The sequence below is a fragment of the Amblyomma maculatum genome, chromosome 7, assembly GCF_055883805.1.
Source record: "Amblyomma maculatum isolate TAMU_Amacu chromosome 7, ASM5588380v1, whole genome shotgun sequence".
In the NCBI taxonomy this organism is placed as follows: Eukaryota; Metazoa; Arthropoda; class Arachnida; order Ixodida; family Ixodidae; genus Amblyomma; species Amblyomma maculatum.
Genome location: NC_139350.1, coordinates 118,136,886 through 118,162,276, shown reverse-complemented (window position 1 = coordinate 118,162,276; position 25,391 = coordinate 118,136,886). Strand labels below are relative to the sequence as shown.

The 25,391-nt window shown below is 46.7% G+C and overlaps 1 protein-coding gene across 1 annotated transcript in view; it reads right to left on the bottom strand.

Annotated features, from left to right (window-relative positions):
* Positions 1–25,391, bottom strand: part of LOC146184536 (uncharacterized) — an 83,588-nt gene that overhangs the window by 28,738 nt on the left and 29,459 nt on the right. The window contains exon 4 of the mRNA XM_084608806.1: positions 6,021–6,290. Within this exon, the coding sequence (XP_084464932.1) occupies positions 6,021–6,203 (183 nt within the window). The 5' untranslated portion in view covers positions 6,204–6,290. The remainder of the gene's footprint in view (positions 1–6,020; positions 6,291–25,391) is intronic.

Genomic DNA, 25,391 nt, shown 5'->3' with positions numbered 1-25,391 from the left:
TCAGCAGAGTTTCTAGAGTTTTCTCGGAAACAGATGAGCGAAACTCCTCGAGTTTTGTTGACAGAGCTGAATATTCTCTCACATTCAGCGTTACTGTGGGGAATGGAGAGTATGCCCAGCATAGCCATTGAGATTCTGCGGAATCTGGACGATCCGTCGACATCTCGAATGCTTCCCAATTGCGACCACAGCATGTCGCACCTTGGCTCATTCAGTATGTCTGCTGGAATCTGGTAAGCTTGTATGTTGGCAAACTCCACTTCAGGTGCATCAATTGTTTCTTCTCTTGTTTCCCCACTCTGCTGGGGCAGAATAGCAGGAAACGCCACAATCACACCGAGGTCGCTGTCACTGCGAACAAAACTTGTAAGGCTCGGCTGGCTGTCCGCGGCTAACACATAACCTTGGTGCTTTTTCGAAGCGCTGTGGATCTTTATGTTGGACTTGCCACCATGTGAAATGGTAACATCACAGGCGCACGTGGTGCAAAATCCGAACTTCTCTCCTTTCTTAGACGGCACAAAGCATGAAAATTCTGCCACGTATGACTTCAAAAATACTTGGAAGTACTGTTGCAGCTTCGAGCCCGCCATTGCACTGCGAAACCGCGACTACTAAAACTTCTGAGTCGGACGCGGCCGCAGATTATGCAAAAACAGAGGCCAGCACCAAAGTTGTCCAAACACCTGAACAAAGGAACAGCCACTAGCCTGGCGGAGGCGGTATCGAGTTTTGGATATGGATTCGTGTTCCCCCGAGTAGACGATAGAAGTCACTACAATGTTTACAGCTGCTGATGATGATATCACAAATATGTGTTGCCCTCTCGTGGCCACCAAAGGTACCATAATAGTGTTAACATGGCCTCCGAGATTACCCTTCTGCGCGTGTGGTGTTATCTCGGAGGCCATGATGTTAATAGATGTCCGCACTTCTTTTTTTTTCCGAAAATAAAACATTTTCCGTAAAATTTCCCGCAAGATTCATAAAATCGTAAGACTGGTCAAAATTCGTACATTTTATGGAAAATTCGGAAGAGTTGGCAGGTATGGAATACCGAAATGTTTAAGTTTAGTCAAAAGTTTGCTATGAGGAACCCGATCAAAAGCCTTGCTAAAGTCAAGAGAAATGAGATCGACCTGGCCAGCTGAGTCAAGAACTTTAGCAACGTCATGGACTGTTGTTACTAGTTGGGTACACATAGATAATTCTTTACGAAATCCATGTTGGAATGGAGACAGCAAATGGTTACTTTCTAGAAAATTTGTAAGAAAATGAGACACGATATGCTCTAATAATTTACAGCACGTAGAGATTAAGGATATAGGACGGTAGTTTTCCATTATGAGACGATCACATTTCTTCTGAACCGCTATAACGCGAGCATTACGCCAGTCATCCGGTAAAATAGCGGTGAGTAACGAGAGGCTAAAATGGATACTAATACAGTCAAACCCGGATATATCGAACTCGAAGCGGATCGCGAAATAGTTTGATATATCGATAATTCGATATACAAAAATCGCCTTGTGACGGCACTTACGATGCCAAAAAATGATACCGTATTTGTCGCGTAATCAATCCACTCGCATAATGAACCCACCCTGCACTTTTGCACGGAGAATTTAAAAAAGAAAAAAAGAGTTAAGGCCAGCTCGCTCACATGCAAGCGATTGAGCGACCTCAGCGACGAGCGGCAGCAGCAGAGCAAAAAATTTCAAACTTGTTGGAACTGCGTCCCTCTCGCTGCTCGAGCCACAGCGGCAGCTCTAAACAAGGTTTCTGTGTTGCCGCGGCAGAAATCGCGAGCGTTTTCGCTTGCATGTCGATGGCGCGCGTCACTCCGTTTCGGTCGTCTCATCCACAGCTCATTTCTTGGCAGCGTGCCAAGATGCTGCGCAGCGATAACGTCGGGGCGCGTTCATCTTTTGATAGCTCCTGCCGTGGCGGGGAGCAAACTTGGCAGAGTGCCAGTGATGGCTTGATTGCACGTACAAGTCTGGTTCGATTTATCAAGCCGCGCTTGGGGCGGGCGTCATGATCGCAGCAGCTGACCGCGTGCTTTCGTTGATTCATACATGCAAGGATAAACGACTCACGAAAAAAAAAAAAAATTGCCGCTTTTTAACGTCCGAACAGCACAACGATAAGAAAGGATGACTCGGAAAAAAAAAAAAAAAAAGAACAGAGCTGCCGCTTTTTAACGTCCGCAGGCACCATAGCCACCTCAGCCGCCGCGCGCAGAGGGTTCGCAACACACGCTGGAGAAAGCGGCGTCGACGCCTGTCTGAAACGGGCTGAGCTGGCTTGGCACATGCGTAGCGCGTGCTGAAGGAGAGCGATAGCTTGGCAAAAGGATGGGCACACCCACGCATATGGCTTGCAAACGGAAAATGATAACTGCAGATGCGCGCGCCTTTGGGGAATGGGCGCGGCGCTGCCCAGACCAGCCGTCGCCGAACTGTCCCCTCTCATTCCTTCCGCACGTGGCTTGAAAACGGCACGCGGCAAACGGCCAAGGGTGATGCGATCGTCTTTGGGGAAGGCACACTTTCCAGTGCGTGGTGCGGAGTTCGATATACCGAACGACCGGTGAAATTAAGTCCAATATATGATATGGCTTTCCTATACTTTTACATGAGATTTTCAAGGGGATATTCCGTGAGTTCGATATAACCAAAATTCGATATAGCCGGGTTCGATATAACCGGGTTCGACTGTATATGCGACACTGGTTCAGCACAGCAACAAAGGAAGGAATTGGGAATATTATCTGGACCTTCAGCTGACTTTTCTTTCAGGTTGAGTATGAGTGACAAGACCCCTTCAAACGTAATAAAGTCTGGGTCAGAGGCAATAACATGTTAGCTGTCTCATCTCTGGGAGAGAATACAGAGTGTAAATAATTGTTCATAATATCAGCAACTTTGCTTGGTTCCGTAATGAGTTCAAAATTTTTTAATATTCGACCAATTCCCACACTTTCAGTGCCAAGGTAGCGCCAGAACCTGTCTGGATTAGTCTTCATAAAATTTGGCAGCGTCGTAGAGAAGTACTTTTTCCGAGAGGATATGAACTCAGTCGAGAGCTGAGCTTGAAGTACGCAAATTAATTCAGAGTTTCTAGATTTGCGCTTTTTTGCGCACTTCAACCTGTGCTTTAAGTGAATAATACTTCGGTTATTCCAAGGATTTTTTCGCTTGGGTTTAATTTTTCGGTCTGGGATGAATTCATTCATACAATATTTAACTGTGTACTTTTAAACAATAGCCATAATGACACTGCATCATTACATGGAAGATTGTCAGCCAGTTTCCAAAGCTCGTCAAGTATAGACTGATCATCAGCATGGGAAAAGTACCGTATACACGCGTGTAATGGCCGCACTTTTTTTTCCGAGATTGGGGTGAAAATCAGGGTGCGCCGATTACACGAGAAAAAAAGACAGCGAAAAAAATTATTTGCCGTGGTACCTGCCTTTATTATTGTCAAAAAACTCCTCGTCCTCCTCCGCTAAACTCGTCGAGATTTCAGGCTTCATGAAGCGCGAAATCCACCCATTGCTGGCTTTAAACACGGTAGCCACAATCCCCTTGCTGCGTGCAATGTCTAGCGCTTTCATGCGCAACATCTCAGTCGAAACAGCAAAACCGTTGCGCCGCGTCTCCGTCACGTACTCGAGAAGTGAGTCTTCAACTTCCGGAAATATGCTCTGCTTCTCTCGGAAAGTGCGCCTCTGAACATTTGTTTTCCTGAGGGCATCTTCTTGGGAGCACCATCGCCGTAGACATTTTTCGTCAACGCCAAACTTTCGTCCAGCCGCTCTTTTTCCTTCTTCTTTCGCGTAGTGAATCACTTTCAGCTTAAAGTGAGCGATATAACTAACATATTTTCCCATCGAGGAAAAAGAAAATCTTCAGCTCACGAGCGCAGAACAAATCAGGGCAGCGATGCATTCCGATTGCGAGATCGCACGTGATATGCTTCGGGCGATCGAGGAAATGGCTGTAAAACGGAGGAGTGAACAGACTTGGATTGGATTGGATTGAATTTGCTGGCCTCACCCTTTGTAACGGGCGGGCATCGCTGCGGCTAGGAGCGCCCCCTTTGTAACGGAGGTGGTGGCTGCTGCCCCCATGCTCGACTTTTTTTTTCCTCAAATATTTTCTTAATTCTTAATTCTTATTGGCAATTCTACTTCTAACCTTACGCTTCATTTTGGCTTTCACTTGATTTTTGGGCCCCACCTGGCGGCAGTAACCACAAAACGTTCCGTATTTCTTGCACCGCACAGTAGACGGCACTGCCCAACTTCCTGAAACTCACAGTGCGGCTTTTACTCGGGAAATTTTTCGAAAGTTTTTTTTCCCAATTTTCTTTCTAAAGTTCGGGGTGCGGTCATTACACGCATGTATACGGTATTTGACAATTACATCCTGCGGCTTTTCTTTCTGCACGGACTTGACAAGTAAACATGACAACAATACAAGCTTGTGATCACACACACCATTTCCCGTGCTTACAGTGTATTGGGAAAGATCATTGCTTAAAAATATTAGATCTAAAATTGAACCACTATTTTCATTCACACGGGTGTTATCAAGTACTACCTGCCGTAGGTCGCATGTAATCATAGTTTCAATTAGAGGGTTGTCAAGTAAGTGGGAGGAGGAATCAACATTTATTGTGCCCGAAATTGTCAAGTAAGTGAAGCTCAGGTTTATTCATCCAGTTTATAAATGAGAGATTAAAGTCACCAGCCATAATTATCTTTCGGTGTTTAAGTTTGGACATATAATCGTACAAGGATACAAGAAACTGGGGAGAGGCAAAAGGTGATCGATAAACTGCACGCACCACAATGGAATGGCCCCAACAGTCGACCTTCAAAAACAAGCTTTCGTGGTCATGAATTTGCCGAAGGAGACTTGCAGCAAATGCGCTCTTCAGAGTTATAGCCACTCCACCCCCTTGCGAGGGACAATCCGGACAAAAAATTTGATAAGAGGGTGGTAATAAGCACTCATCGCTAACATTGTCATGTAGCCAAGTCTTAGTTATGATCGTTATGTGCGGGTCGTACTTTACAAGAAGCAGTTCAAGTTCCGCAGATTTATTCACTAGGCTCCTGGAATTAAAATTTAAGACCCTCAATTCTTTAGGAAAAGAGCATTCGCACTGTCAGCCAGAAGTCTGTGGATCACGAGCATGTCTGATAACGCATTTATCTAGTGAATCGTCCCAGGCAAAAATGTTGCTGTCTATCTTCAATTTGTCATTACAAAGAAAACACGTTTCTTGGAGTCCGCTCTTTCAGAGCTAGCACTCTGCCACAGTAGCTTTCTTTTACGCAGCGTGTTTTGACTAATCATTTTGGATGAAAATGTTCGTGCCTTTCAGGTACTTTGCATTGCGCAGTACGGACTCCTTTTCTAAAAAATCCTGAAAGCAAACAATGACTGGTTTCCTGGGGTTCTGTCAAGATGGTGTATCCTGGCAACAGAGTGGCATGACTGATTCAGTTTTGTTTCAAATATGTCCTCGATGACGGCATTGCACAAGGTTTCATCGTTTTCTTCGTCTTCTTCTAGACCAAAAATAACAAGATTGAATCAGCAACTGCGGTTTTCTAGATCGGTTAATTTTCCGGTCTGTTGTTGTATTACGTGCTCTAAAGTACGAACTTTATCCTGAAGAGTAGCAATCTGCGCTGTTTGGTCGCTGATTTCCTGGAGCAGCTTATCGACTTTATCTGAACGATCTTCAAGTGCTTCGATCTTGTTTTCTGCTGATATGACACGATTACGGATGTCAGTAAGTTCGTTCAAAATAAGGGTTTGGCCGTTTTTTAGATCAGCGAGCATATCCTTGACACTGGGACCTGGGTTTGTTTCTACGTCCCCGCAGATGAGCAGCTTACGCACACAAAAACAATCAAAAGCAATCACTAGCAAAGTCTGTGGGCACGGCACAACCAACAACGTGAGGTCATCGCTACGAAAGTCGTAAGCACAACTAACCTGTGAAATAAGCAGGAAGCGTTTTTTGAGCGGCATGATTCCTGAAGCTTCGCCGTGCCCACTGACGAAGAAACATTGAGGACAGTCTTTTAAAGGCAAGCCAGGTGACGTCACAGATGTCGATAATTCGGCATGAGCTCCTAGTGGCGAGCACTGTTCCATCGATGACAGGCGAGTCGCCATTTTGATGTCCGGTTCAATGCCTTGCAGATGGTGCACTGGACAGCTGCTTGTGATGCACGGTATGACGGCATTGGCCAACAAGAATATCTGTGAAATAAGCAGGAAGCGTTTTGTGAGCGGCATGATTCCTGAAGCTTCGCCATGCCCACTCAGTCTGTGGATTACGAGGATATTAATAACACAATCACACATCACACACAAGCAAAATCCATTGAAATTTGTATACACTGTTAATGATATCCATCGCTTTGATGCGAATGCTTATAAATATCTAAGGCTATGGGTTACCAGTGACCTCAACTGGACTAAACACATTTACTGTGTAACTGCAAATGCAAACTTTAAACTGCTCTTTCTGAGACGTGCTCTAAAGCTTGAGTTCAAAAGAAAATCTCCGTTCGATGTACAATCCGCGCATATAACAATGCCCTCTCCTATTCATCTAAGCTACAGTTGAATCCCGCTATAACGAAATTCACGGTGCACGAAAAAAAATTCGTTCTCGCGGAACTTCGTTATCGCAAAAATTTGACGTGAAACGCAGAAAGAATTGCCCAAGCAGCAGCAAAGGCGTTTAATGCCAAAAATCTGTAAGCTTGGTTTGCTTACGCTTCACGGCGAGCAACGCCGTCACGTGATTTTCGCACTCGGTCAGCAAACCCATTGCAACATCGTCGTCTCGGACAGCACCGAAATTCCTGACGACATCAAAAGCGTCCATCACCTGTACGGCGGTTGCCGCAGCCGGCGCTTCCTGTACGTCGTCGTCTTCTTCATCGGAAGAGTCCTTATCATTCCGGGCAGCTTTTATGATCTGCTTATCACTCACATCTTCGTGAACAACACAAGCGTCAGCGCCGATGTATTCGTCGAGCTCGAGATTAGGCGGCACGGTTCCTATTTATCCCAGCGTTTTCCAGGCGGCCGCGATCCCCGGAGCCGGTGACGCCTCTTCGTCGTCGTCTGTAACGCCTGGTGTTAGGCCAGCAGAGTGTACGGGTCGACCTTCGGCAAATCCGGCGTGCTTGAAACAGTTCACAATTACTGAGCGCCCCAGTGTGCTCCAGGCAGCAGACATAATCTGCAGTGCCACGTACAAGTCCACCTTCGTGTCTCGGCCGGTTTCAGTGTTAAAAAGCAGCCGCTGAATTAACCTCCCGCGGTAAGCGCGCTTCAGGCTAAGAATCACGCCCTGATCGAGAGGCTGTAAGACAGACGTGCAATTGGGAGGGAAAAACCTCAGCTCCGTGTTAGTGAGCTTGACTTCGTCGGAGTGATGCGCTGAACAATTGTCCAAAAGCAAGCAAACTTTACGGCCCTGCCGCTTCATGTCGCGGTCGAATGCCATCATCCACTCGGTGAAAATAGCGCGGGTCATCCATGACTTGTTGTTCGCCTTGTACTGCACAGGTAGGCTACGAGTTCCCTTAAAACAGCGCGGCTTGGCACTTTTGCCTATGACTAACGGCGGACGCTTGTCCGAGCCATCCATGTTTGTGCAAAGCAGCACTGTGATGCGTTTTTTGCTGTGTTTGCCGCCGTGACAGCGCTGCCCCTTGAAGTCGAGCGTCCTAGCCGGCAACATCTCGTAGAATAGCCCGGTCTCGTCGGCGTTGTAAATGTCTGCAGGCGCGAAGTTGCTTAAAATTCTGGCCATGTTACTCGCCTTCCAAGCAGCTGCTCCGTCCACGTCTGCTGACATTGACTCGCCGCACAACACTTTTCCAACGATGTTATGGCGGGCCTTGAAACGGTTTAGCCAGCCAATGCTGGCTTTAAAATCATCAATGCCAAGTAGGCATGCATAGTTCAAGGCTTTCTGCTGGACGATGCTTCCGGACAGGGGGACGTTGCTGGCTCGTGCTTCCACAAACCACGCATGCACTGCTTTGTCCAACTCTTCATGGAGGGGCCGCGTCACCTTTTTGTGCTTCGAGGATGTGCCTGAAGCAAGTGCCATTCTCACGCTGTCCTTATTGCCTAGAATCGTTGACAGCGAACTTGCAGGAATTCCGAAGTCTTCAGCAATTGCCGCTTTCTTCCTTCCGCTTTCTGCTTGGGCGATTATTTGAGCTTTTTGCTCAAGGGAAAGAGTTTTGCGTTTTTTCACTTGCGTTGCCATCGTGTCCTGCGGATGAAAACTCGTCGTTGTCGAAGAGAAAGGCAGCGAGTGAACAACGCTATAGTGTTCTAGAATTGAGAAGTGTGCCGTCTGCCGCCGGCGAGCTGGTCGTTTCAGCGATGACAGGAGAGAGGGCGCTGTGTGCAGGAGGAGCGCAGTGAGCGCGGAGCAGACAGCTGGGTGAACCGCCTTCGTCACCGCTAGTTCAATCGGACTCCGAAGGCGCGTAGCAATAAATTGTGTCGCTTTAGCTCCCACACGCTTGTCTAAATGTATTAAAACGGTTATGTTCATGAACAAAACAACTAGTTCCCTATAAAATAAGCGGCCGTCGTCAGGGAACGGCAATACAAATACAGGCAATGTAAGATACAGATTGCCGACGAACTGACAAGCAACGGCAAGATATATTTCCTGAACGTATTGGGTGCTTTATTTCTCGAACACTAGCGGGAGGTTCAATGACGAATGTCTATCGTATTTCTATGATCATGTAAATTTTTAATATTGGATACACGGTTTATGCGGGCTAGACTGAAGTCTTCCATCGACGTTCGCACGTACTGAAAACGCAGTGAATGGCGTTTTAGGTTAAGCTAGCGTACGTTTTGCGCCACATGTAAATAGAGGTATGCGAAGATTGTTTTAAGACAGAAATTATGCCAGCGGTTACTGATGACTTTATTTATATGTGGGCGAATACATATGAACGGCAGTCCTACTCAAAACGAAATGAATGAATGAGAGCACATAGCAATGAACGAAACCACATAATGGACGACGTGAAAAAAAAAAAAATCGCGACTTAGTGCAAGAATATGGTACAAACGTATAAAACTGTACAGAACTATATGAGAATATTAATGAACTGTACTAGGCCGTGAATAAATTAAGCTGCTAAATTTGAAAACACACAAGAGAAAGGCAGAATGATTAAAGTCCTCAAACACGATTACTTGCACCTCCTCAGCTTTGGGTACTTTACCTGCTCTGCTTTAGAGGTCTGCTCTTCGTTTAGCCAGTTTAGCGACTTGGCATAAAAACGCAATCGCATGACGACGTAGAACTTCACTATGTTAAGTGTCATTTCTTTGTCATGAGTAGGGCAACCAAACTTGGAAACCTCTGCGCTTTGCAAAAACAAAGCAAATTCACGTATGCTATTTGCGTTAATCTTTCTTGAACTAAAAAAAAAAAAAAAGACGTGAAAGACTCTTCCAGCGTGTGCACGAGCTTTGCAAGCTCCGAGGACGGATAAAGAAGACCTCCGTGGTCGAAGTTTGAGATAAATTGATTTTCTTCTTTTTGTGCCGCGCACGATTTGCTTGAAATGAGATAAGAGGAGCAAGTACTGCATTTTGACTTGTTCATGAACTTTCTAGCGACATATCCTGCAATATAAGCTATGAGACGGCTAGAACTGTGCCTAGTGACGTATCTGTGGTCATCTGAAGGAAGGGAATTCAAATTAGCTTCGACGTCCTCGAGCCTTCCCTCGTCAACCAAACGGTCAAGCTCATCAATAGGATTTGAAAGAAGCTGGGTAAGTTTCTCACTTGTACGGCTAATTCCAAGTAAGGCATTTACAATTTCAGCATTACAATTTCCTGTCTTTGGGGGCTTCGCTAAGTTGTAAAATGCCAGGGCATTGACTGTCACTAAAAATTGAGCCGGCGTGGGATGATCGTTGCAGCCATTAAATTGCCTCACGATGCCGAAGAGGCTTTCTGGTTTGTCTTGGCTTAGTCTCGATGTGATAATGTATGTAAAACCGCATTTTGCAAATAAGTAGTCAACGAGGTCGACTGTGGACTGCAAAGGTACCCGAAGGCCTTCCGCGGTGCTGTTGCTTAGGAAACCATGCTTTGAGTGTATTTCGAGAAAGGAAGGGTTCGAATAGGGAAGGCAGCAGAATGAGCGCGCAATAAGCAAGAAGAAAGAACGAAAGGAAGGAAAAGAGCATTCAGTAAAAAAAAAAAAGGGGGGGGGGGGGGGGGGCTAAAGTCATACGAGACGGACGGAACTGTTACTGTGCTCTCTGCAAACATGTGTTTTCCTGCTTGACCAATCATCGCTCTTCGCTCAACAACGCGCCATAGTACAACAGCCAGAGAAGCAACGCGATGCAACAAAATTCACGCAGGAAACGAGCCGCAGAAGCAGACGCCTCAAGCGTTTCCTCTGCGGCGCGCGCGCTTGTGATGCGCTCCTACGGCTGACAGCGCCACCTACGCTTTTCATCTCTTCGGCGACCACGTCGCTCCCATTGCCGCGCGCCGAAGACGGCACACTTCCCAATTCTAGAACACTATAACAACGCGACCACGACACAAAGCCAAAATGGCGGAACTGCAATCACGTGATTTCATGCTTAATGTGGCTTTGGATTTGACTTGGACTTCTCGCCAATAAAACTAGTTTCGGTTTCGATTTTGAACGCGAAAATTTCGTTGAAGCGGAAACGCTCTGCAAAAATGGTTCGTTGTGCAGAGAAATTTAGGCCATTAATTCTTATAGGATACTCGCGGGGAATAAAAAATTATTCGTTGTCGCGGAAATTTCATTGTGGCGGTATTCGTTGTGGCGGGATTCAACTGTAATTCAAAACTGGTAAAACATTCAATTGCCAACTTGTGTCTAACTAATGCGTCGAAAAAATCCTGCCCACACACCATGGAAAGCAGCTCCATTCATCAGACTGACAGGTTGAAAAAAGCCAGCTATCCAGAACATTTTGTCATCTCAGTTGCTGAAGGAATCTACAAAGCAAACTGAAAACAAGCAGCAAGGAAGGAATGCCTAATGCAGCGGAGAAAATACAGCAACAAAATCTGGTTGCAATACTCTACCTGCGCAGCATATCGTATAATTTGAAACGAATAGGCAAAAAAGTAAAGGTCAAAGTAGTCTTTACAGTTCCAGAAAAGTTATCGAAGTTTTGTAGTATCACTCAAACTTGTGGTGTGCAGCGACCCGCATGCAGCATAAAGCACCAGACTTCATTTGTTCCCTGCAGCACAAGTGTAGGAAAGTTGAAACCTGGGTCGGATGGTACATTTTCTTTAAGAATAATAAACCAGCTAAAGGACGAGGACAAAGAAAGACGAGGCATACACAGTAGCTGGCATGTGTGCCTCGTCTTTCTTCGTCCTTGTCCTTTGGCTGGTTTATTATTCTTAAAGCACAAGTGCAGTGTATGAGATCCTGTTGAGCTGTGGGAAATGCTACATTGGACAAACGAGTAGATGCCTTAATGAACGGCTTCGAGAACATAAGAATTGTTGCTTTGCACTGCAGCAGGTGCACAAGTTGCATGCTCTGGCTTCACAAAACAAAGATTATTGGTAGAAACAACAATGAGATTACAAGATATTATGGAGGCAGAGCCATCAAACAGAAAAAAAGACATGTGCAGTGCACCTTCAGTAATGCTCACTGAAAGAAAACTTGATATCCTGCAAGCAGCATAGGTTTACTCAAAATGCTTAGTATGTAATTTCTTTTCTTGTATGCCGGTTTTTGGTTTTATATTGGGCGGTTTTTAAAGCTAACAACCCATGACTTAATCATGCTCATTCATGCTTTACATTTTGATAATGGAAGCCCATATACAGCTTAACCTGCGTTTTTCATTTGTCATTTTCATCGATTGTTTAGCCGTGAGGCATGTGCTTGCTCATGGTGTATGCTTAATCTGTGTTATGGGTTTTTGCGATTGCTTTTTTCTAGCTACTTGTTTTTTCGGTTTTGTCAATGCTTTGTTAGGAGAGAAAACTGGTACATGCACATATGACATTTTGACTTCAACTGAGTCGCATGATACGAAAATGTGTATAAATTCCTCCGCCCCTGTTTTCCAATAAACCTCAGTTGAAAGTCAGCACTGTGTTCGTCTGCCTCGCCCTGTCCATGTCTGTCTATACTACTAGTACATCTCAAAAAGGGGTGGTCAACAGGTTGCAATGTTCGTGACAGCATATATTTTTAATTACATATTTCACGCCCGAACCATCGCTCGAAAACAAAGGATGCCAGAACAATCATGCTTTTCCTATCTGAAACCATCATTGAAAAAAATTTTTTGGTGTTGTTTGTTCTGAAGAAAAATGGCATTATTTTGTGTCCATTTATGCATTACCTTATTTTGCTCTTGTTTTTTCACATTTTTTGCTTTTGCTTTATTTTTTTTATGTTGCTACCTTGCATATACTGCTGGGCCCACTGTCTGCTATGATGCCACTCCTCCTGGTATCAAATATGGTATGCAGTTTATTAAGCTTGTGGGGCCCCGCAGCCCCTTTTAGCATTTCAAACCACGCGCGCTTTTTTCTGTTTGTGTTGGTGTCCGTCCGGGCAGCGCGAGTACGCATGAGCGAGCTGCCCGGAGCGGGGACGGCGTGTTATCGGCGCGAGACAGAGGGTAGATAAGCGCGTCGGAAGCATGGCTCAGGGCTTTTTCGCCGGGCGGCCGGCCAGAGAAGGGCGGCGTGGCAGCGTCCCAAGCCGGCGGGATGTACACGGACGACGGAGCGGAGTCCTGCGAGGCGAAGACGGAAGCGGCGCCTACAAGAAAGCCTTAGGAGTGTTAGCGTGAGTGCTGCCACGCGAGTAGCAATGCTTTTGTACCCTCATAAACGCTTTGGCCCTATTACTCGCCCTATCCGCGCCGCAGTGTGTTTTGTGTTGTCGCGGTGAAGCCCTGACCCATGTTCCGTTTTATTTTACATAGTCCATTGTCGCGCACTTCGATGGCATGTTTCCAGCGCAGTTTTGACCAATGCTGTTTCTTTTCTATTTTATACTTTTCTGTTGATCCGGAATAAACCGGTGTTTTTAAGAAAGACTTGGTTTTTCACTCGTCGGGCGAGACCATCGCTCGCGGACCCGTATTCTAGAAGGCGGAGCCTTCATTTGGCGCCCAACGTGATTTCTGCTCGAGCTGTGGCTTGCCCCGCGAGTGTACCAATTTGATGTTCATGCAGTTTCGTGCATAGCGATGTCGGATTTACCGGGTGCAAGCGCCCAGTTAACAGAGACAGTTCGGCCTCCCACACAGGCGGGTTCCGTGCATGAGCAATCAGAAGACAGGAAAAGCGAACCGTCAGACATTTATAGCGGAATTCTTGGCCTCCTGTTCGAGCTACTTGAATCAAAGGCACATTTCAGAGAAATGGTAGGAAGCGAGGCAGTTTCGTTAACGCCCACTCCCTCGTATCGCGATAATCAGCTGCGGCTGAATTTGGCCGTGCCAATGTTTGAAGGATACGCCGACAAGAAATCTGTTTGCGATTTTCTTTATGAAATGGACGATTATCAGGTGGCAATGGCAATTTTGGACAGCGCTCTGGTCATGTGTGTGCTTCCCGTAGCTTTGGTAGGTTCCGCAGCAACCTGGAGGCATAGACAGCGGCCGTTCACAACAAAGCAGGATTTTATAGACCGTTTTCGAGAAGAGTTTTTGCCGCCTGACTATGACATTGGTATGAAAGACGAGCTTTGCACCAGGACACAAAGCGAAAACGAGGGTTTGCTAGAGTTTTTGCGCAGTTTTCAAGAGCTGCATGAGCGGGCAGATCCTGCAGTTCCGGAACCAGAGAAGGTGGCTCATGCTATACATCGGTGCCATCCAAGGTACCAACCATATCTCCGGCGTCGCCAGTTCGTGGACTTCGATGACATGGCTAGAGAAGCATCCTGCATCGAGGCATCTTTTCTGGCGGAGCTCCAGTACAAACCATCTCCCCCTGCAGAGACTTGCCTTGAGCCGTCCTGTGCGTGGCCTGGATCATAGGCAGCACGCAGCCTGGAGACGCCAGGCTGCCGTATGGGGGCTGGCGACTTGCACGGAGTCACAAGCCCTGCTGCGTCTACTCAGGTGACGAGCCGATTTCATGGGGTGACAGGTCAGACGGCGCCCCGTGTCTTCTTGCCATACGCAGGCGCTGGGACCCCTTGTGTGGCAGCAGTTGGGACACCCCACGTCGGAGCGCGCAAATCCCGGACATCACCTGCAGCGGCTGCCGGCTACCATTCACCTACGGGTGCAGCGTGGGTGTCGCCACCGGAAGCAGCGTGGATGTCACCTATGGGTGCAGCGTGGGTGTCGCCACCGGGCGCAGCATGGACGTCACCTATGGGTGCAGCGTGGGTGTCGCCACCGGACGCAGCGTGGACGTCACCTACGGGTGCAGCATGGGTGTCACCACCGGGTGCAACGTTGACGTCACCTACGGGTGCAACGTGGGATTCACCTTCGGGTGCAACGGTGTCACCATCAGGTGAGAAGTGGGTGTCGCCCCCGGGCACAACTTGTCCTACGACTCGCAGATTAAGACAACGCAGGGGAGGCTGTTTTGGTCATCACATCATCCAGCGGTCAGGCCGCACAGACGTGGCCAACCACCGGGAGAGCTGATCCAGTCTCTACCTTTCCGACCTGAACGGACCCAGGGGCCTTCGACCCAGGTGCCATCATCATCACCTGCTACTTTTCAACGGGTAATGGATATTGTGCTCGGAGACGCTAAATTTAACTACACTATGGCCTACATGGATGACGTAGTAGTGTTCTCAGAAAGCTTAGAAGAGCACCTCCTTCATCTAACGAATGTCCTTCAACGAATGCAGAATGCGGGCATCACCATTAACCCCGGCAAGGTTCAGTTGGTGACAAGCACTATCAACCTTCTTGGTTTCATTGTGGAACAGGGCACAGTTCACCCGGATGAAGAGAAGCTTCAGGCCATTCTGCAGCTCCCACCACCAACCAACATAAAGAGCCTCCAGCGTTTCTTGGGCATGGTGGGATTCTACCGCCACTTCATCCCGAACTGCGCTGACCTGGCGCGACCCCTCCATCAGCTGCTCCAGAAGGGTGCCCGCTGGTCATGGACAGAAGCCGAGCAGGAATCATTCCGTTCACTGTCCGCAGCCATCGCGGATACTGCACGCCTGCATCTTCCAGACCTTAACCGGCCATTCACAGTACAAACGGATGCAAGTGAGTACGGAATTGGTGCGGTATTGCTTCAAGAACATCAAGGAAAGCTTTGCCCATTGGCATTTGCTAGTCATACACTGACAGGACCAGAAAGGAACTATAGTGTGACAGAGAAAGAGTGTCTCGCGATTGTGTTTGCACTAAAGAAATTTGACATGTATTTGGATGGCGCAGAATTCACTATTCAGACCGACCACCAGGCCCTATCGTGGCTTTCAAGGTTGCAAAATCCAGCTGGCCGTCTAGCCCGCTGGTCACTCGCTCTCCAAAAGTATAATTACAGGGTAGAATACAGAAGAGGCACTTTCAACAAAGTGGCCGATGCCCTGTCACGAGTTCCAGTTCCTGGTGAGAAAGAGCGAACACCCACGGTCCATGCTGTGACAGCTCCTGCCGACACCTGGGGCACACTGGTGTCCCGTCAACAGCTCCTTGACGTTCAGCTCTCAGACGACCAGTGCAACCAGATACGCCAATGCTGAACAGCGCCAACCCTGCAGGGAGTCGGGCGCTTACCGGAAGCTACGACAGCTACGTGGAAGCAGAAGATAGCTTGATCCTGCGGTATATACCTGCTGCGGACACCGAGAGTGGTGAGTCCGCATTTCGTGTGGTCGTTCCTAAGGGCCTACGTAAGCATTTTCTAGAGTACTTCCACAATACACGCCTCGCAGGTCACAGCGATGGCAAGAAAACATATGAAAAATTGTGTCGCATTGCAACATGGCCCCGCATGAGAAGGGATGTCTTGACATTTGTCCAAACTTTTCATACCTGCCAGACCGCGAAGCCAAGGGGAGGGAAACCACCGGGCCTCATGCAACCTGTAGAGAGCAGATACCTATGGGAAATTGTAGCTTGCGACATAATGGGTCCCTATCCCAGATCAGTGAAAGGGAATCGCTACTTGTTAGTAATCACTGATCATTTCTCGAAATGGGTAGAATTGTATACCCTGAGTAGGCTAGACTAGAAAATAATTTGGGATAAGCTACTAGAAACATTCACTCGCTTTGGTTTCCCAGCTCAGCTTATCACTGATAATGCCACATATTTCACCGGTAGGATATTCACTGCCACTTGCAAAGTTCTTGGTGTGCAGCACAAAAAGACTACGCCCTACCATCCTCAAGCAAACATTACAGAGCGAGTGAATCGAAATCTCAAGACTATGATGGTGGCATTCATGGAGAGGCACAAGGACTGGGACGCTCGTATCCAGGAGATGGCCTTCGCCACAAGAACCACGGTAAACCGGTCAACAGGTTTTACGCCAGCGGCCATTCTCCTTGGTCGTGAGCTCAGGTTCCCTATTGAGCATGCTCTGAATGGCTCTGATTTACCGGGTCTTAGCCATTATAAATTTGCGCATGATCTTTCCAGCCACTTGGCCGAGACTCTGAAGGAGGCAAGGGAAAACTTGGACCTTGCCCGCCTGGAACACTGTAACCAGTACAGCAAGGGAAGGCGACCTTTGGAGTTCACAGTCGGCGACAAAGTCCTTCGCCGCACGTACCCACTAAGTGATGCAGCAAAAGGGTTTGCTGCTTCTCTCGCTCCACGATGGACTGGCCCTTACACGATAACAAAGCGCGCGTCTCGGCTTTCTTACTTTATTCGCCATGTGCAGGGTGGTCGGGAAGCCGGACCAGTCAACGTGGCCGATCTCCGAGCTTACCATGGCCGTCCACTAGCCACATAGAACCACTTGACCTACCAGGCACTACGGGTACCCACGCTCGGCGGATACCTCCAAGCATGCGCCCCGCCAGCAGCAGTACCAGTTCCGTCCTTATCCCGCGTTATTTTCGGTTTACACCTCGGGAGGTGTCCAGTCTTGAGAGGGGGGAAGTGTGGGGCCCCACAGCCCCTTTTAGCGTTTCAAACCGCGCGCGCTTTTTTCTGTTTGTGTTGGTGTCCGCCCGGGCAGCGCGAGTACGCATGAGCGAGCTGCCCGGAGCGGGGACGGCGTGTTATCGGCGCGAGACAGAGGGTAGATAAGCGCGTCGGAAGCATGGCTCGGGGCTTTTTCGCCGGGCGGCCGGCCAGAGAAGGGCGGCGTGGCAGCGTCCCAAGCCGGCGGGATGTACACGGACGACGGAGCGGAGTCCTGCGAGGCGAAGACGGAAGCGGCGCCTACAAGAAAGCCTTAGGAGTGTTAGCGTGAGTGCTGCCACGCGAGTAGCAATGCTTTTGTACCCTCATCAAAGCTTTGGCCCTATTACTCGCCCTATCCGCGCCGCAGTGTGTTTTGTGTTGTCGCGGTGAAGCCCTGATCCATGTTCCGTTTTATTTTGCATAGTCCATTGTCGCGCACTTCGACGGCATGTTTCCAGCGCAGTTTTGACCAATGCTGTTTCTTTTCTATTTTATACTTTTCTGTTGATCCGGAATAAACTGGTGTTTTTAAGAAAGACTTCATTTTTCGCTCGTCAGGCGAGACCATCGCTCGCGGACCCGTACTCTAGAAAGCGGAGCCTACAAGCTAAACGACAGACAACAGTCAGCACAAGGACCGACCTCTATCGTGACAGGTCATTTCAGTCAAGAGAAACTACCATACACAGTCTATTATCCAGCTAAATATATCCACCCTCAAATCACCGATTCAACCTGGCCTGTATTTACCTGCCTTCCATACACAGCAATCCATCCGTCACACTTTTCTTTTCTAATCGACCCCCAAGAGAACAGAATGTGTACTAAGCAATTTTCAACTTCTCAGCAATATAATAATAAAACACTAGCCAGATATTTTCCCTAAAGTTATTTAATAAAACCATCTCGTTTTTCAATTCTCTATCGTGTATGTTCCTACTTTTTCATACACTGCATCTGCTTCTTCTTTGTGTAAATTTTTTGTGCATTTTGAGAACCCTAAGAACCATCTTAGTTGAAAACCTTTTTTGCTGCACTGATGACATGACCTTCTATTTAGCATTGCACAGCATTCCAATGTCTTTGTGCTTCTTCACTCTGTGTGCAACCCCTGCTTAATATTGACAGCCATATTCTACAAATTCAAGTTGTACTGCAAAGGTAAGCAAATCCACGGATCCTTCCTTTGAAAAAACTAACTAAAGCAAAAGCAACCCTCAGCACCTAGGAACCACACGTACAAATCATATTCCACACAAACAACAAGCCAAATCCTGCTGTTACACAGGTAAAAGCGAATTACGCATGTCAGAGCCTCCTTTTGTCTCCTTGAGGCTCACGGCTTCGCCATTTTCTGGCACGGTTTAATAAGTTCTTTCTCCATCACTGCTTAATGATCCACTGCTTAGGGTATGAAGAGATTGATGCAAGGTCTGAACTCAACTCAGGAGGTGACGATAACGAAGAGATCATTAGCTCGATCACTGACAAAGAAAAGATGCGCCTCTGCTACACCTGTTATATTGTGTGCTGTATCTATTCTGTTCTAGTTCCTGTTTCATCCTACATAGGCCTCTGCTGGATTGTGCTGTACTTGTGTTAGTGTTCACTTGCATTTAGTCTTCATTGGCCACATGAGCTGAGGCGGATAAATAGCCGACCCTCATTCAATAAAGGGCTTCCCAGCATGGATGACTGACGTGTGAGCCTCGTCCCCCCTTCTTAAGGCGGGGGTCCCACTCCGGCAGCGCGAATGTGCCATTTTAGGCAATGTTTGCGTGAGCATTCTGCGCGTTGTTCTTTTTCGAACATCACACTGTAGGCATCATTCGAAAGCCTAATATACGCTCTGTCAAATGATGTGCGCTGCTTTAGTGCGCCAACGTTATCAACTGCATGAGAGGTGGTATTGCAGAAGACAAATTCGCTAGCGTCGTTGATATACCCTACTTCGGATTAATTTGCTGAAGAAACTGCTGCACTTAGAACAGTTTCCTTAGGCCTACACATAGAATGGGTATTTATATTAGGAAACATTGTGCGTAATTAGTTTTAATTTAATCAGAATTTGATCGACAGCCTTTTCAACATGGTAAAGTTTGGCTATTTTGGGCACGAATATCTGCGCTTTATCAACGTGCACAGCAGTAAAATTTTTATCACTTCGGGCGCACATTATAATAGTTGAGTGTACGAAGTTTCATCGAAATTTATTCGCTAGTTTGCTTTTAATTACCTTTCCAATTTGAAGATTTCCGTAATACTGCCTCACATCGCAAAGCTTGACCAGAAAAACCGCTCATTCTACAGCCTAGGAATCATGCATGGCGAAACTAGAATAGTCGTTATTTGTGAAAAATGATCGCAAATTGCGCTTTATACAATTAGCACGATTATACTGAGCCTTCAAATATAATCAATTTTTCGTACACGACATTCAATCGAGAAGGCCGTCATACTCAACGTGAGCCTTGTTTGAGTTGGCTTTTTTTTAATATTGTATTACTGTAAAATAAAGTTAAAATAAGAAGCACTAACCATGGTGATAATTAGTATTTGCACCTGCATTCGGTCATTAAAGGTTTTTTACTGCTAGCGCCATCTATGTAAAAGTAGCAAAAGTGTGAGTTCATTCAATTGCCAGGAGAGGCGCACGTGACTACACTCCTTCAAAGTATTGAAGCTAGTCAAGAAACCTAGACGTCAGCTTCTCTGCAGTGAAAACCCCTTCACCATGGCGGCCAAACCTGTTTTGGGGGCAGAAATCAGGTGCAGTGCAGGAGACGTCTATTGTGGTAATAATGGCCACGTACATTTCCTGCACCCCTCTTCTTCTTGTCGCAATTATGGGATTAAGAACCCCTCTGTTTGTGAGTGCCATTCATAAAACCTCCCCTGCCCCTACCTCCTCCAGGCTCTCAATAGTGAAGGAATTCTGCTCAACACGTTTGCGCATGACATCAGGCTGGACATAGAAGTATTCTGCGCTGCACCCAACTTCTGCCCTCAAAACAGGTTTGGCTGCCATGGTGAAGGGGTTTTGCTCTGCTGACTTCTAGGTTTCAGCAACCCACCTATACTACTTTTGTGCTGTGAAGTGTTTTGCTTGTTGCTATTTGCATTGCTGTTTGTGAGGTGAGTGTCACACTTTTCAAAAATTCATTGCCTGTCGAAACAACTTCTTTCTGCAGCAGATCCGGTTTCAAACATCCCATAGAGGAAGAATTTCGACAACTCTTTCACCTGATGCAGAGGCTACAATTCATGATATAGAGGAAAGCAGAGAGTGTCAGTGGAGTGAAAGGAATGAATGGATACCTGGAGGCACCACTCGATTGAGAACGTGGTGCGAGACACCGCTGGTTCTTAGCACAAGGAGACGCATCTACTCAAAGTGGAAACACAAACAGTTCATTAGGGAAGGACCGCGGAGTGAAAGCTCTTTTAGGTGACAAGACATGACACGCACACTACGTGCGTGCACATGTTTTGCGCGCATACACTGTGGTTTATGCGGGGGCTATTCGCTCGCACGAAGAACCTGCACATGGTCACCGCATCACCCTTTGCACCCCTGCATTGTGTGCGAACAGTGGACGCTCGCCTGCAGTGCTAAGCCGCTAACCTTCACGCCCAATCGCTGAGGGGCTTTGCGCTATTTTGTGCTTTTCTGAATATGCTTCTGGCCCTGTACTTTTTTCCTCACGCATTCGTATTTCGCCAGGCGCTTCAGGCTCGGATAGCAAGTGACACGGCTAGCAAAATCCAAACAGAATGAGCAGAATCTTCTGGTAAATTTACATGTATCGGGCTTGCTTTTCGGCTGGCGACAAAAGTGCAAACTTATCAAAATTAAGACATGCCTTGACAGATTGCAGGTTGCTTGGACGAGGTTCTTCATCCGTGCGCGCAGTTGGTCCAGTGGTATTTCTCGCAAAATTGCTACGGATATCGCCCCGTTATGCTGCATGGTGTGCTGGCAAAATGCTCGCACGTGACATCACGATACGCCAGCTGGCGTACCACGCGTATGATCCACCGTTTAGATGCTATGTGCGTCATGCGACTCTCAAATATTGGTCGAAAAAGGAATAGGACAGTAGACCAAAAGAAATAGTTTCGGCCGGCGGTATCGAGTGGTTGTCTTCTTCACATCTCCGTTGGTGCGTGCTCTGTTCCCTAGAGCTTTCAGTGGCACACGTGTGCTTAGGTGCAGCTGTCCTCTCGGAAAGCACCGTTTTGAATGTAGCTTCGCAGCCGCTACAAGAAATACAACTGCAAAAGGACGACGTCGCATACGGAGTACAGATGAAAAAAAAAAAAAAAGAAACGAAGGAATTCGACGCTGCTGAACCGAATGTCGAGCGTTAGCTGAAATGAGAATGTACACTGTTTTGGTTCAGTGCTTTTCATGCTTATAAACATTACAAATATGTGCTCATAGATAATCAAAAACCAGACGTCATCACCGATAATCATCGTAATGAAACGATAATGAAACGTAACAGCCGTTGTACGTCTGTCTAATTGTATTTGGTCACTTACGAAGCGTGTATGGACATCTTCGCAAAGGTGGGACAGTTGACCGCACTACGCTGCGTGGAAAGAGAGAAGATGCAACTGCAGACAGCGTAACATAAACAAAGTGACACCGAGAGGGCAGCTGGGCGCATTTCACTGTGACAAGAGAAAAGTGCTTGCCTACATGTAAACCGAATTACCGGATTCCTTCGGCGCACACACAGTGGCATTAGTGGGGCCAAGTAGGGCTAATGCGCGTGCGCAGCCGGCACTCTCTACTTCTCTGTGCGTCTACGCTATGCTCAAAATAGTAAGCCTCGAAGCCGTGGATTCATGTTTCAAGGCTAGGGGTCTGTTTTAATAATAATAGTAATAATATTAATAATAATAATATTAATAATAATAATATTAATAATAATAATAATAATAATAATAATAATAATAATAATAATAATAATAATAATAATAATAATAATAACAACAACAACAACAACAACAACAACAACAACATTATTATTATTATTATTATTATTATTATTATTATTATTATTATTATTATTATTATTATTATTATTATTATTATTATTATGCAATGCACAGTAAACGCTGTCGCGGACATTTAGTGCATGTGGTGGGTTGACGGAATGAAGCGCGTGTCTGTATCGGGCGGTCGTGCAGAAGAGAGTACTGTTATCCACCGCGGCGCACGCACATCGCCACTGTTTTTAGACTGCCGCAATGAAAAAAATCGAACGTATTTATTAGCACAATGACAGCCTCCCTTTACGAGCGCACATGGTCATCCCCGATTAGTCATCGCGGTGAAATTCCAAGCTTTTTGGGTGTTTCTTGCACCTCATTTCGGTTTTGTACCGAAAAAAAAAAAAGCAAATAAACGTCGCGTTTGGTTTTGACATAGGACATCGTTTTCTTCACACCTTCGAACACGTCAGTTAGTTTTAGTAAAGTAAGTGAAGGAGGCTCAGAATTTTTGCCTCCGAATGGCTGAATGTCGATTGACACCACAGAAATGAAATATGCGACGATGTGTGGAGCGGAAATCACATGACAGTCTGGTTTGGCGCGCAGTTTTGATGCCGAGGTCACCAGCGGCATTTTTCTTTTTTTACTGAAAGCATTTCCGATAACAAACATGCAAAGCAGTAAAAGAAAATAAAACCAAAGACTAACGCTAGTTGTAATCCTTACTGCTTAGCATCATGGAGCCACGTGGTCTTACTCAAAAAGATTCAGAAATATAAGCATAGCAGCACAGCTAGCAGTGAGAAAGCAATTCCAAGCAAACACGCAGAAGACACGCGGCAATATCTACCAAGGCAGCCGTTGTTGCTTCCCTCAGGAGATAGGAGCCTAAATTCTTGCACGAAGGCACATTCACGAACTGGGCTGAACCTGTTCAATCCGTTTCGAAATGATTTTTGATAACAATACCACGTCAATTCGATGTAAACAGCTGTATGTCGAGACCTTGCGGTGAAACCCACAGTTGACCGCATCGAGTTATGGCTACAGCTTCGTTCCCACATGTAGCGAACATCACCCATTTTTGCTGTGCACAGATAACAAATGGCGACCACGCCTTGCAGACTACTTTTTTTTTTTTTTTTAGTGATAGGAAGGCAAATTTCCACTCCTTTGCAATGATAAAATCGAAAATAAATGGGAGGGAATGGAAACATAATGTTCAAAAAACAAAATGACTTGAAACAGCTCCGCCGCAGAAGAAACTGCATAAATATTCGCAGCATCTGCCATTTTCTTGGTTTAGAGAAACTGCTTCAAGTGTCTATCAACTTGCATCTTGAGCGTTCACGAGCATACTTCAGCCGACTGATTGGAAAGTCATTCTAAGGAGTTCTTGTGTGGACAAAAAAAGCAGGAGGATGAGGGTTAGGTGCAACAAGTGACCCTGAACCAGCTCTGTCATTGTTCAACTCTAATCCTGCTGAAACGCTGCATGGCATAGTGAAACAACAAAACATTGGGGTGAGGTCAACGAATTGCCACCATGGTTGATCTCATGATAGAGGAAGAGAGAAGGACAGGAACTGGTCATTTTGGGCAAGGGCTAAAAATATACAGGCCGAGGGACAGGCAAACCGCTTTGTCCCATGTCTCTCGACCATCCCTGCATCTTTTTTAAGCTTTGTCAAAATGAGCAAACTCCACCAACTAGCCCAAGAAACAGCATTGCAGAGAGACAGTGTGCCTAAAGCTCATAGCCGCTTTTTGTAAGCCTACAAGAGCTAGTAAATTCAGACTAGATTGACCAAAATTGACCAAAATAATCTGGGCATGCACTGGGAAAATGTTTTGTCTAACATGAAAATGAATACATTCCGATGCCTGTGCTGCTTAGCATTCGTCAAGTTTTTTCTCTCAGTGTGGCGATTGAAGAAAGTATAAAGGCATACCACTTCCCCAAAGTACATCCAAAATTGCGTCATGTTGGGGGTAGAAGTGGCGTGGGGTGAAGGGAACTACTGGAATACATAAGCCCCGACTCCAAACACACATGCGTCATGCACTGCCGCGCTAACGTCGTCGCACGCGTCAGCCACAGCCGGTCTGCGCATGCGCGCAGCGCCTGCGTGCATCGCGAGCTGTAATGCTGTGATCTGTCCCTGCCAGATATCTGGCGCGTGCTACACGCGTCGAAAACTAGCGAGGGGTTGGGACCGCGCGGCTGTCCCCTACTCCGTTCTTCTCGTCCTGAAGTCCACTTAGCTCCCCCTGCTTCTTTTCTTCACAGAATAGTTTTCTTGGTTTTCAAATTTTCTCAGTCCGCGCGAGAGGGTGAGCGAGCCAGCACCACGAACATGCAGGTGCATTCCCCTTTTGCGACGCCTGCCGTGACGGCGGCGTTGACGTCGCGGCACATGGAAAGTGCTTTGGAGTACCCGCTTTATTTATGGCAGTTACGAGGGTTTACCTACAGAAGGAATGTGAGGATTGACAGCCGTGTTTGTCAGTTCTTCGATTTTCCGTACTGTTTCCTCGGGCTGTTTTTCTTTTTTCCATCAATGATGAAACAAACCCTTCACACATTCGTGGGGACAATGTTTGCAAACGGTGTAGGTTCGCCAGTACTTGTCTAAATGGGGAGATCCCCCCCCCCCCCCCCCTTCTTCATTGGAACCGCAGATGAATCAACAAGGGTATCTTATTGTACGATCCCCAGACATGTCAAAAGAATTCCGGGGCTGGCAAATTTCAAATTATGAAAACATTGTCAAGAAACACATGTGCTAGTTGCAAAGCGGCGCATATTTAGATAACTGCTCGTGATGTCGCAATTTTCTGGTCGTCTTATTGCTCAGAATATGTTTATTTATTTATTTTATTTACATTACCCCTCAGGGAGGCATTACATATATTTTGAATATATTTCTGAAATATGTTGCACTCACGCTCTCGAGTGCTGCTAGTATGGCAGTCCGCTTTCTCAACGCACCTTATAGCTAAAAATGTCGCAACAAGAGTGCAGACTGACTTGAAACTAGAGCTCGCGGTAGTTATTGTAGCTGGAGTACCATTACCAATGTACGCTTACTACCAGCGCTGGTGCATTCGCCTTCAGCCCACCTGCTCATGTTGCTGTATATAGCACAAGGAGCTCAATCTAAAACATCAATCTATTCGTTGT